Raw genomic sequence first — 14,253 nt, 5'->3', positions numbered from 1 at the left:
CCATTAATTCAGGCCTATTGAGAGTCATTGCTTTGAAAATACACTCAGGAAAATGTATTAAAAGTTCTATAGAAAGCGTACTGCCTCGGTATCCCAGTGAGGATACAATTAAGGCACCTATTTGTTCAGTGAATGTCGGGTCATGGGAAAGTTATTTTTTGCTGGCTACCCGTGTACTGGGGGGGGGTCATCCTCAGTGTTAGGGGGGGTCATCCTCAGTGTTACTATTATTAATTAAAGAGATTATAAAAAAAAAAAAAAAAAGTCCTCACAAAATGAAAAAAATATATATTTGCACTGATAACGGAAAGGGAATGATCTGGAAAGTGTGATGCTGCAAGCACTGGAAACCAAATAAAAAAGCAACTATATGTAGCATAGCGGAGCAATTGAGAATTTAATATATGTACAGACGATGTGAGCACGTGCAGTAGCGACACAAAGCTACGGCTGCTAGAGCAGGTTTCACAGCTCGAGCTATAGTGCTGAGAGCACTTTCACATGCTAGCCAACTCTGAGATTTTGCTTCTGTATTACAGTACATTTTAGTAGCCATGCAATATTTCTGCAAAACTGAGCTAATTAGACTGCATTTGGTTTAAAAAAAAAAAAAGAATTATCTAAAAATATGTTTGAGTGGAATTGCAGCAGTGTTGCCAAAGTGGTTCTGAGTTTTGTTGCTTCCAAGTCGTTCTCTGCTGATGTTGTCACATATTATCACACAAGATATTCAACTGTATATCACCGCTAATGTTCATAAACCTGTCGACAACGGTCATTTATAACTTGAGTCCAGTGTTGTTATAAGATATAAAAAGCTAGCTCAAGAGAAACACAAAAATATGCATTCAGTGTTAAAAAAGAAGAAAGATTCATATCTAATGTGCACTATATCAACAAGGGGAGGTGTTCATACCAAATTACCGTAATATGCTGAAGTGGTCTTAAATGTGTACACTGCCATGTTTGCTGTTTATTTCTATGTACATTTATGTTAATAACAATGCGAATGTAAATATGTTTATAAGAAATTCTAGAAACCACAGCATGGAAAAAAAGTCTGTATAAAAAAAGCATTGTATTGTGGATTATTTTTGTGTTTGTCTGTGTTATTAAAATATACTGTGAGAAAACACTCGTGTATTTAAGTTCTTCTGGAAGTCTTTTCTCGTATATATTCACTTTGAAGTCATTCTTTGGGCATTTCATGCTCCACAAACATTATGCAGCTGGATCATTAATTCATCAGCACTCCAACCCTCTCCCCCCTAACACATCAATACAGTTTAACCCACACCATAGTAGTTGGGTCCAAAGGTTTGTGGCATGGCAAACCTTTCTCAGACATAAGTCACTTCCAAGTATCCATGAATCAGATCTCTGAAAGCTCCGAAACAAACGGCGCGCCTGAGCGAGCGAGAGGCCTAAAAGGCGGAGAGATTTAAGGAGTGTTCAGGGCCCAGAGGGCGTTTTTGGACGGGGAAGGAGGTAGAAAACAGCGTTTGGAATTCTGTTGTCCTCGGCCTCCCATTTTCAGGATTCAGGAAGCAATAAATTGCCATTAAAGGGAGCGGCGTGGCAGACTCGGCTGAGCTGAGGTGCCACACAGTCGCTCGCTTTATCCTGACCGCATGTGTGCGAGGACACAATAAAACACAAATCTCCTTTACACGTCACTTAAGACGTGCGCCTTCAGCTTGGAGCTAAAGTTGGTTTCCTGTACCTCCAATTTGATTTTATCTGCAGCACCACAGACCCATAGCTGTTGCCCATTTTCTGCTCTAACGGACGAGGAGCTGCACGGTAGATAATACAGAAACAGCCATATTGCTGATCCTCTATGATAAATTCACCACCTGTTTCTCCTCCTCGCAGAATTCTGCACACACCTCAGTCAAATCTCTGAATTACTGCACACAGTAAATCCGCTTAGAAAAAGAGCAGCTGGGGAATTTACATGGTGTTTAGGTTAAATGGGGGGAAAAAAAGAAAATTCACAAAAGCTCGACATGCCTTCCATGTCTGGTGAGCTATCTCCCATAGAAACCCTGACAGTGGTTTGCCACCGCATCAGTATGTGAGTGAACTTCCAACCTCTCTAGCTATTTACTGCCTCAGTGCTCCTTTAAAACATCCCGTAGCTGGGGCCCCCGAGCTGCTCGGGCCCTGCAAACACACACACACACACACACACACACACACACACATATACACCTCCACCCCCTCCCCTCCAGTACATGTGAGGTTACTGCTGCAGGGCTGATAAGCCAAAACAAAGAGCACTCAAATTATACTCCAACGACATCATGTGACATTCTGACAAAGCTCAACTTCCTGCATTGTTATCACTTCTTTGTGACCCCAGTTTGAACCCCCAAAACTGCAGTAATAATGTCAGTTATAATGGTCACAATGACACAGTGCCACGGTTTAGTTTTGCACTCGTTAAATAATAGCGATGGCAATTTCCATTGTTTAAATGTAAGCACAGTGCACAATCCAAATATAACTTTGGGAACAGAAAAATCCAGAGTTTCTTCCTCAAGACCCTGGAAACATATTTTTGCACGTATTGATAATTGCATGACACACAATAAACCTTCCTCCTCCCCCCCCCCCCCAACCACCCCACTCTTCTTTATAGTCTGTTCAGATGTGTTGTGGAGGTGAGCTATGGACACGGCGAGGCGGGGAGCGCTCCAGAAAGGGGAATCCAAAGCAATGGGAGAGAGAGAGGGGGGCAGGGTGTGGACTTCCGTCAGCCCCTGGGGGAGTTTGAGGGAAGTGGCTGGAGACAAAGCTTCAGAGATGAGAGCACAGACAGGGGCAAAGTGCTCCTGGACACTCCCTCGTTGTCCAGCGCAACAAAACACCACACCCAGCACACAAGTCCTGTGTTTGCAGCAGTAACATTGCAAAAATCAGGCACCTCCTGTCTCAAAGCGATGCAGAAAAATGAGTTCATGCACTTGTTACTTCTAGACTAGATTACTGCAAATTCCTTATTATCAGGCTGCTCGAATACTTCTCTGAAATCTCTCCAGTTGATCCAGAATGCTGCAGCTTGTGTACTAACACAAAATAAAACACCATGTTACTCCTGTATTAGTTTCTCTGCACTGACTCCCTGTAAAATCAAGAATATATTTTAAAATCCTCCCTCCTCTTCAACTACAAAGCCCTAATTGGCCAGGCACCATCACATCTTAAAGAGCTTATTGTACCATATTACCCCACTAGAGAGCTGCGCTCCCAGAATGCAGGGTTACTTCTGGTTCATAGAGTCTTAAAAAGTAGGATGGGAGCCAGAGCCTTCAGTTATCAAGCTCCTCTTCTGTGGAACCAGCTTTCACTTCCAGTCTGGGGGGCAGACACACTCACCACATTTAAGAGTAAGATAAAGACTTTACTTTTTGATAGTAGAGTCTTTATCCTACTATAGTTTTGTTCAGGTTTGCCTTGGTTCAGCCCCTATATATGCTGCTATAGGCCTAGACTGCTGGGGGACTTCCTAGGATACTCTGAGCTCCTCTCTCCTCTTCTTTCCCTCCTTGTGTATGAATTCATGTCCCATTAACGCTCATTACTAACTTTCCTTCTTCCTTGGAGTCTTTGTGCTTTCTCATCTCGCAGGTTTCCATGGATCGTGGTTATATCTGGACTGTGGTCGTGCCTCCTGTCATGGCCCTGCTGACACCCACTGCTACTACTATTATTATTATTAGTCACATCCCTGATACCATTTTTCCTGTTACGATGCAAAGGGTCCTGGAACAGAGGATGTCGTATGCCGTACAGATTGTAAAGCCCTCTGAGACAAATTTGTGATTTTGGGCAATATAAATATTCCGTCACCTGGATCTCTCTCAACTAAATCCGTCTTTTCATGGCTTCATCATCATCTAATCTTTCCCACAGCTTGGTCCACAGCTCTGCTGTTCTGGATCCAAAACAGGGGTTGCCAGACACATGAAGCACAGCTTCTACATGAACTATATTAGTAAGTACTGAAGAATAAACAGCTGTGGATTTCATCAGGCTTTTTTTCCCCACATAAACAAATAACTTTGCCAAACTGGTAACCCAACATTCCGCCGAGTTGTCTGTCCACCAGTGACTCAGTGGTTGTGCACCCTGCTGCCTCTCCATCAGCTCAGCACCAGCTGACAATGAGCCTGAAGTCCATGACCACCCTTTGGCATCCCAGATTCCCAGCTGACAATTTCGTGTTCCCGTAACACCCTCGCACAGCTGGGAGCGATGATTCCCAAATGGAAACTGTGACCGTACCCGTCTGAGAACGCGCTAACTCACTAAAACAACATCTTATCAGGCCAGCAATGAGCAATTTGCAAAAACTGATGAGAAGCCTCTATTCACAGAGCAGAGGGAGGGCAGCAGAGAATAACGTGGCCGGCTTTAAAGTTGAGTGGGCAGTTTGGCTGGGGTTGAGAGGTCACGGCAGAATAGAGAACAAGTGTAGAGCGGTGCAAGAGCATGTTTATCTGGCCATGTTATCCTTCTGAAGTAGTGAAGGGAGGAGAGCGAGGAGCCCCCTTTGTTCCTCAAGAGCCTGCAGATGGCTGTAATCCCTTCCAAAAAATGCGCACTGAAAATCAATCAAGACAGGGTGGACATGGTGTATGAGTGTGTGGAGGCGGGCGACACTTTTCTCAGGGAGGGGGTCCCGCAAAGAAACACAAGTTGGGTCAAACAAGCGTCTTTGGCGCTTTCCCGCCAAAAAAAAAAGTATTGTAAGGAAAGACTGAGGGAATGAATTGCGACCCCCTTCAATGAAGGCCCGCTCGCTATACCCCTCCATTTGAGCTGAATACAGCTGCCATCACCTCACCGTATCCTGGTGCTGACATCGCCAGGAGGGGGTACAACCACAAAAACCTCCAAACACTGACATCATACTCTAATAAGGCTACTTAGAGACATTCACTGTGGCAGGATGAGGGGAAACATGCTCACATAGAAGCAAATAGATGGACAGACAGACAGACAGATGCGGATGGTTAACAGGTATGTTTACCGTGTTGACCACTATAGCTCAACACGTTAGCATGTTGGCTGATTTGTCCATTAGCTAAACACAAAAGTACTGCAGAGGCTGATGGGAATTCCATTAGTTTTGTAGGTATTTTGGGATAAATGAAAGTGCTGGACAAATTTAAATGTTGACCTGATTATGGTGCTAGATTTAAAATTAGGGGTTACAATTGATCCTGAGTTAGATTTGTATGCCTGTAGCTAATTTGTTTGGCAATCCATCCAATAGCTATACGAACAAGTCATTAAAAAACAAAAATGTGAACCCGATGATGATTCTATCAGAAAAAACAAGGGATCACCAAAGTCAATAGGATTCATCCTCAGGGGACCATAAATAGCATTACAAAATGTCCTCGCAATCCATCCAATACTTGTTGAGACGTTTCAGTCTGGACCAAAGTGGTGGACTTCCACAAACACCTATTCTAAAATATGATCATTTTCTGAGGGCAACAAAGATTTTCCTACATTTTCATCCTGTGCTAAAACCCTCGTCTATAAACAGAACTCTTTGTAACACAATGATTCTAGAATTTTCTGTCTAACTTCCTCATGCGACCGACGTCAGGCCTCTAGACTGAGAGTCTGCTCACTACAAGGAGGCACAGCTGTCTTTGGAAGGGCTCTCCAACCCTGCCAATTAACCACAAGGATTATGGTTTTCCAACAAAACCAGTCTGATTGTCTAAACAAAGCAGAGAAACCTCCCCGGCAGATCAGTTCTGTTCTTCTCTTCCTATACCAACCACCTGTGTGTTTCTCCCATCTAATCCTGCAGAACCACCTCCCCTTTGGTTTCATTTTATTGCCTGTTATCTTGCTCCTCTAGTCATCTTGGGTTACCTCCTCAGGGACATATTGCACTGTTCCTATTGTTCAAATTGTTTATGGAAAGAGGTAGGGAGGAACGAAACTGCCACTCACATTGGTTTTGTTATGTTACTAGTATCCCCTTCCATTTTTCTTCTGCAAAACACAGCTTCAGGGCAAGATTTGTCAACAGACACGCCTGGTGGGCTGTGTTGCGAAACACGTGATGGTATTGAACAGCGCTCACACTTGTGCAGATGTTAATTTGTTAGTATTAAAGAAAAAAATGCGAAAGATACCCAGCCAGCCAGCAAACTAACTGCTTTAACCAGCGTGAGAGTGTTTACGTTTTTTTTTCCTTTTAACATTCTTGAAAAAGAACCTTAAAGGAACATACTACTCCTATGGTACAATATGCCGGTGCCATGCCACGGCTGCTAAAAGCACTTGATCTTGTTGGATCGAGTGAAAAGAAAAAGTAACAGAAAAGACTTGTGAAGCCATTTATGCGCCAGACGTGCTGACAGTCAGGCGGCATGTTTATATTCCAACAAAGTGCACTCACACATTGTGCATCAGCCCAGCCGCTGTGGCCTGTCTGATGTGTCAGAAGCTCCTGAGCCTTTCTCTCCCTTCGCTCTACGCTCATTCCAGTGGAACATGTGCGCTGGAATTCTCCCCCAATTAAGACAGGGATTAGCCAGGTCCGCTGTGGGAACCAGCCGAGTGTGGGAAAACAGAGGGCCTGTCCCTCTCTCCTTCCCTCACTGACACTCAGCCTCATTCTCACTCGCTCTCGCTCATCAAGCTGCCTCCCTCCCCTGTCTTTCTCACCCTTACTGTAATTCTTCCTCCTCCATTTTCTCACCCTATATCCTGTCTTTCCTAAACTTTCTCATACCTTCCAATTTGTCTCTTTACAGCTCCCTATAAGACCAACTTCCAACAATCATTTTTCTATTGTTTCCACTCTCATCTTTATAATCATGTACAATTACCCCTTTATCCTTTTCAATCTTTCGCCCTCTTTCTTAGCCACCCAGAATCTCCACAGCTTTCAGCCCTGATTCTTCAAGGTTTTCTGAAGTGCACGGTTCTTCTGTGCGCCCCTCTCCTGCCCCTTCCCTCCTCCCTCTCAATGCCTCTCTGGCCTTCATACTGAAAGCTTGTCGGGGGGGGGGGGGGGGCGGGGGGGCGCGGGGGAGCTGGGGAGTCTTGCATGAATAGTCTGAGACTGTCAGACTAAAAGAGGGGGTCGAAAAGACAGCTCATCAGAAAAGAAAAGACAGGTGTCTCAGAAAACAGACAGTTACGTATAGTTTATGTTGGCATTTTTGCATTTGCTCATTAAAATCCAACATAAAAATTGTATTGAACTAATCCTATTATTGGTGGAGTGAATATACAATCTGCAGCATCCTTTAAAAACAATCATAAATCTCATCAGTATCATGGGAGAATTCAAGAAACGATCCATAGAATTTGAATGAGCATGAACTGAACATCCATGGGAACATCCTGGTTGAAGTTCAATGCTCAATTTTCCATTGTCGTTTCTTTCTCATGATCTTGCAACGCTCTCACTATCACACCGGATTCCTCTCCCACTGCCTCCACATTCCTCCTACTCATTGTCACCTTTTCTTCCTCATTCCCACTCTGCCTCTTACTTTCCTTGCGTTCCCATAAATCCTTTCCCCGTGCACTCCTCCACACAAGGCTTGTCCGTTCCAATTATGGCAGGGCCGTCCAGCCCCCCCGGCTCACACACTCTGCACACACAGACCGCTCTCATTAAGCCTGTATCAATTAGGCATTAACCTCCTAAAACAAAGGGCCTCTTGACAAGCGGCCCATCGCAGGCCATGTGAGGTACTTCCTCTGCATCGCTCCACCCTGCTTCCCATCCGCAGAGCGACACATTCATCCAACCTCTTTCCCACTGTGCTGCGCACAAAACAAAATCGGGGCCCAAAGCATCTTCAACAAAACAGAAGAGAGAAAGCGAATAATCAAACGTGTACTTGCAGTTGTTGATTAGGTGAGGGTCTTCAGCTAAACCAGAATGCTAATGTTCGATGTATTTTTGTTAACCATTCACATTTATGCTTCTGTAGACGACTAAAGTGTAATTGTTGGTGGTTTCATGTGGTTCCCAAAATGTACAAATATCCCGCACCATTTCTCCTTCACAGCTCAGCATTCCCGATGATTGTTTTTACTTTTTCTGGACTATGCTATCAGACAAGAATAACACTGTATTATTAAGAAAGTGTTTAGGAGCATTGCAGTGGTTGAGATGGTGTCATGGAGGACGGCTGTTTAGAGGCAACACCTGAACAACATTACACAATGCAATGCAAAAATCCTGAAATGAAAACCATCTTTGTGAAGCTTAAAATGCTGAGTTTTTATAAGACAGTCAGAAAAGAGTCAATTTGACGCAAAGGTAATTTCTGCATTATGTGTGGTTGTTCCCGCTACAGTAGGCGTCTCCAGGACCACAGTTTGCCATGATGTGTAAGTACAGTTGTTTTATGTTTCTACTAGACCAATTGCATCTTATCTAATCATTGTAGTGATCAGGTTTTTGCATCATCATAGTGACCACACATAGTGGTTAATAAAAAGTTGTTTACAGTCTAAAAATTGAATTTCACCCAAATGCCCAAGTTGGGAAGAAGACTTGGCACTTTGCCTCGGGGACCAGCTGTGGTGCAACAGACTTCAACCTCCACTCAATGCATTTACAATGTCACGGTTTCTACTATTTACCTACTACTTTTTCCTGCTTTTCGTTTACTCGGTGTAAACTTTATTTACACACGTTTGCGGCAGCTTCTGCAGGCACATCATCTCTCCGTCTTTGTTGGCGAAGCAGCAAAGAACAACCTGGTTTAGATTTTCCCACAGATCTGCCGGTGAGAGGAGTGGTCCCCCCAGCACCCAGTGCTTTGGCACAGTGACTATGTTGGCACAGACCCAAGCTGAACACCCCCCACCCCTTTTCCCAGGGCCCTGGGAGTGTAATACATTACTAACAAAATCCCACTTCCCATTCCTCTCAAACTTTCACACCCGTGCCCCCTCCCTCCCCAGGGCTGGCATGCCCCCTGAAAAGGGGATTGGGGTGACATGCGTTAGAAATACTCTACTTTTCCCATCATCCCCCCCGAGTATTTCAGCTTCACGTTTTTATCTTTTTCAACATTAAACTCGACATAAATCTTACTGCGGTTCTTTTTAATCGAACCTTTCAACTTTTAAAGTATTTGTTTTCCAGAAAGAATGTCCCAATGTTTAAGTTATGCCAGCTATGGAGCTATGGCAGGAAACCCAGATACCAAAACACACCAGAAAAAAATGTAGACCCTTTCACTGTTAAAGGGATTTAAAGGGGAATAGATGAATATTCACACCAACACGGAGGTTATAAATATGAACCCTCATTCTTGAAAAAAAGCCTGCCTTGTTTGCACCACAGTTCCCAGCGCGGCATTGAGGGGAAAGTATTCACGGGGTGTGCATGTGTCTGGGTAACATGTAATGACATTATTCTCACCAGGGTGACCCCTCATTGTCACCGCGCTTTCTTCTCCCGAGCTCGTGAAATTGACATAAGCTTTACAAACATTCCAGGCATTTTTTTCTCAAGGCCGGATTTCTTTGGGGGCCTTTCATGGGGAAAAGCACCAGTATGAGCAGCACCACCTAGTGATGGTGTGAATGCACACCATCACATACATTATGTCCTCTGGTCAAATCAAGTTGTTTATATAATAAGTATCCACTTTAAAAGGAATGTGAATGAAACCAGCGTACATGTAAGATTTCACTTAAATAAATGTTTAAAACTACATTTTCCTGTTTCATTTTTAGAATTTAAAGTATGAGGTTTAATGTAAAAACTGTGCAATTTGATACTAACTTGCAATAAATGACTGGGGTTTAGATTTTGTGGACATTGTTCTTAATGGAGTGAGGAATTTGCACTTTGGGAGCGCCCAGCCTCCTGTATTCCATGCAGTCTGCAGAGACGTGAGCTCTCCTCTTTATACCTGCAGGTAGTGGTAAAGCTCAATGTAACGCTATTTAGAAAGACTTCCTGACCTGCCCAGGTGATTGTCAACATAGTCCTGCAACTCCCACACCTGCGCCTCTGCAACCGTTGCCCTGGTTAGGAGAAGGGCGCGCTCCTTCTCAAAGCCCGCCTTTTTTGAAGAAAGGAAATCAAATCAACTTCATCGAAGAAAATAATTAGTTTTTAAGTGAGGTTATACAATTGAATGTTCTCTGTGTGAGGGATGTAATTTGATAATCCAAAGTTTAAGGTTTTGTTTACCAGTGTTGAGTCTGCGATCTCCCTCAGCTGTTTCCTCGTGTCTGACCAGGATTCCTCACATGCCGGCCTGATAATGATACATTTTTCATAACTTTTTATGACACAATCCACAGCTGACCCCATTTGTCATTTGGTAAAATGGAAAAAATGACACTCACTCCTGACGGCTTACATTCTGAACAGGCATTTCGGGGACAGCCACCTGCAACGGCAAAGTCAGGGTGAAGGTCCTGAATCCCCATAAATACATAAAAGTATGTAAAACAATGAAGCAATATAAATGAAGACTTTGAAGTACAAACAAGGTCGGGCTTTCATTCAATTCAATTCTCTAAAGAAATGCCCCATAGGAACAAATATCGGAAAGAAACAGAATCAAATACCAGCATATCTAAAGCTCAGTAAATAACACTTCTGTCTGTACAGGAAGTCACAAGCTTTAAATATTTGTTGACCAGGTGCAGATACTTCCAGTCACTGCTCTTCTATGAAAATTAGAATTTTTCCACAAAAGACAAATCATTTATTTTAAAACACATTAAAACAAATATTTACTGCCGACACTGCTGCAGCAGTCATCGTGACAACCACACAGGTACGATTTAAATCAACCCATCCATCAGTTCTGCTACATGATCTGCAGTCCACCTCTGCAGCAGTAAAGCTTTTTATTGTCATACGACACACTTTGATGTCATTTTTTCCAGTTCACCGCCACATGCCGTTTGGCTTTGTGAGGGAAGAATGGACACAAAGAAGAATCCCCACAGATCAAATACAGAAATACACCAGACAAAACAAAAGCAGGTCACTTCAAAGCAGCCACCTTTCTTTTGTGCTACCTGCTTCCTGGCCGCCTGCAGCTGACACTCCAGCCTCGCCTTGTCCTGGCGGAGGTGATGGAGCTCCTTCTCAGGTTCACCTCTGAGCTCAGTGGGCTCCAGGCTGAAGCTGGCTTCGGGGGGTCCGGGGTCAAGACCGCACCCCATTTGGGCTAAGACCTGGTCCCTCTGAACCCTAAAGATCACAGTGTATCGATGTGGCCAGTTATTCATTATGGATTAGCTGGAAATCTGCTTTCTTCATGTCTGCACAAACAGCAAAGCACACATGAAGTCTCACCTGTACGCAATAAGAAGAGCATGATGGGTCTTGGTGACTTTCTGTAGTCTCTTCTTATATGAGCGAGCAGCATGGGCTAGCTGTTCCTCCCTGACCCTGTAGGATGAACGAACATCCTGGAGCATGTTGTCCACGTGTGCCCTCATCTTAGAAGTCCCTGAAGGGCTTTTACCTTCTCCAAGTCCATCGACGTACTCCTAAACGAGAGGCGTGCACATTGGATGTTGTGTTAAGACATTGTGCCGCACTACTTTGTAGACATGAGTGTGCGAGCACTGCAACTTACGGCTAAGTCCCGTAAATAGCACACGAGCCTTGCACGGTATTCCTCATTCAGCTCTTTGAGTTGAAGCTGCAGCTTTGAGTTCTCTTCTTCTGCCTCCTTCGCTTGGCTCTGAGAGCACATCAGGGCCTTGGATAGAAATATGACCAACATGATTTGAAACATTTCCACCAAGTGAAAAACATGAATTCAAAGGTTTGCGAAACAGTGATAATAATCTATAATCATTTCAGGATGTTCTGTAAATCAGTGTGGGATGTTTAAATGCTCACCGCACTCTGCTCAGATAGATCCTGCTGGCGATTACAGATGGCTCTCTTGTTCTCTTGATGCTCTTTACCCATTGCCACCCTGATAACCAAACACAGGCTCAACAATAAGAGAGTAGCGACCAAAATCCACGGACAGCCACATCACAGGGGCGATGCAAAGAGACCACATCACACACACAGCAAATAAAACCACGGTTTAGAACAAAAAAAATCAAAGAAGGGACCACAGAGCAGATGTGAGGGGGATGAACACTGGGCCGTACTTCCTGAGACGGGTTTGGCTGTTTGGCTGATAATGGTGTTTCACCGTAATCAAGCTTGTGCACGAGTACATGACAAACCGGCCCTCACACTTTCTCCTCCAGTTTCTTCTGCTGCTCCTCGTAGCTGTTCTTCATTTTCTCCAGCATGTCTTTGATCTCATCCTGGTTTCCAAGTAGCTACGTGAGAGCATACGAACCAACGGTAAGTTTACTGATGCCCATAAAACATGTGTGTTGGCCACTGCGCCAAAGAATAAAACACTTACAGTTTGTTCCATAGTTTTTTGCTCTTTGTCCAAAGCTGCCAGATCCTCAAGCTGTATATACAATGTTATACAATTGGAATAAACATTTAACATATAATGACATAAATACAAACGGAAACAATGGCAAGTATAATATTTCAAATGAAAGATGTAGTTCAACCCAAAATGAAAAGGTTTTAGCAGTCAAAAGAAAACGTGTTTTATAAACATGATCTTTTCTTGATTGCAAAACCAAGGCTTTGTCTGAGAATGATATGGGAAATGATGTGGGGAATACTAGTCTTGCTTACCTAACAGTACAGTAAATCATGTTGCAATAGTAGTAAGTTGCATGCACCCTTTGAAGAAATGTGAGAAACATGATTCTCACAAGACAAACTATAATTTACATTTGTTTGTTTTTTATCATCAAGAACATGTTCTGCTTATGTTGGAGCTGAAAAGCATTTCTTTCTTCTTTCTTCTTCTGGTTTCAATAATGACACAATTTAGATTTTGGTGTGGGCAACTACAACAAAAAGCCCCAAAAATTCCAGGAACTACAGACTTGAACTTAACTCGGGAATCAAACCAGGAACTGAAAGTCCCCTGTGCCCGTTCCTATATCGTGTTGAAGGTGAATTAACTCACCTTGACTCTGTTGCGTGACATGCGGCTGATCAAGGCCCGCACCCTGTCCAGCTCACCGTGCAGGCCCTGGGTGGTTGTCCTCTCACTCTGCTGCTGATGCTCCTCCAGCTGCCTACGCAGGGCGTCCTGGGCCCGGGCCAGAGCCAGCAGCTCAGTGCTCAGCTTGTCGCTCTGGGCGAGCTCCTCATCACGAGCCTCAGCCAGAGCGAGGTAGTTCTTCTTCAGCGTGGCGTACTCCTCTGTCAGGTCTTGGCCGCTCTTTTCTCCCATTTTCAGAAGAGCCTCGGCAGACTGGAGTTCCCTGAATAAGTTGTCTCGTTTCATCTCAAGCTCTGTCATTGCACCGGCTTGGTTCAATATCTAACGAGAGGAAAAGAGAAGTGCAGTGCAGACAGCCTCAGTGATTCAGGGTCACACTGTATGCACACGGAGAGTTAACACATACAACTTAATTTTAACCCAGAGGAAAGGCTTCCCCCCCCCCCCCCCCCCCAAACCCTTTTAGGATTATTAAATCTTCTCATCCTAAAGCTTCACTGGTGAAATAAAGGATACATTTCACCAGCAAATAACCCTCACCTTGTTTTTCAGCTCAAACGTCTCTTCTTCAAACTGCTCTCTCATCTTGTTGGTCTGGATTTTGTCCTCCACGAGCTCCTTAGATATCTGAAAGTTCAGACAGATGCATTGAACTTGTAGTTCATAAATGCTTCACATAGCTCATGAACGCTACCTTGAGTTTTTCCTCTTCACTCCGGACCAGCCTGCAGGACAAATCTGCGTTGGAGCTGGCCAGGTGGCCCAGTCTGCTCTCCAGGTAGCCCACTTTGGTGAAAAGGCGTTCATTTTTGCCACGCAGCTGCAACTACAGTGAGGTGAACAGAAACAGCTTTCTACAATGACATGACAAAGGCACATTATCCACGTTCAGGCTCTCCCATGTTGGCTCCATTGTAGCTCGTGTTGCATCTCAAGGACAATTAGCGTTAAGATACCCACCTGTGAGTCTGTGGCCTTTGTTCATTTCCACCACTAAGCTTACTTCACAAACCAACTAAACAACTAACCTTTTAGAAGTGATAACCCTGCATATAAACACTGACCAGTCATTTACTCACATTTTCTTCGATCAGAGCTTGAAGTCGCTCCTCAAGTTCATTTGGAGTCTTGTGGTTTGTGTCCATCTTTATTCACCGTCAACGGATGC

At 44.0% G+C, this 14,253-nt stretch overlaps 1 protein-coding gene across 1 annotated transcript; it reads right to left on the bottom strand.

Moving 5' to 3' along the window:
• Positions 1 to 9,492: 9,492 nt before the first annotated feature.
• ccdc78 (coiled-coil domain containing 78) lies at positions 9,493 to 14,230 on the bottom strand. Its single transcript, XM_076093939.1, is given in 16 exon segments — positions 9,493 to 9,555; positions 9,557 to 9,579; positions 9,862 to 9,926; positions 9,979 to 10,079; positions 10,211 to 10,277; positions 10,369 to 10,412; positions 11,053 to 11,227; positions 11,333 to 11,529; positions 11,619 to 11,744; positions 11,888 to 11,966; positions 12,239 to 12,327; positions 12,417 to 12,467; positions 13,047 to 13,406; positions 13,626 to 13,712; positions 13,780 to 13,911; positions 14,165 to 14,230. Coding segments are annotated over 16 exon segments (1,725 nt in total).
• Positions 14,231 to 14,253: the final 23 nt, after the last annotated feature.

Source organism: Anarhichas minor, unplaced genomic scaffold, assembly GCF_050575085.1.
Source record: "Anarhichas minor isolate MPS153535 unplaced genomic scaffold, ASM5057508v1 ptg000017l, whole genome shotgun sequence".
Lineage (NCBI taxonomy): Eukaryota > Metazoa > Chordata > Actinopteri > Perciformes > Anarhichadidae > Anarhichas > Anarhichas minor.
The sequence above is the reverse complement of the archived record's forward strand: the minus strand, read 5'-3'. Positions and strand labels throughout refer to the sequence as shown.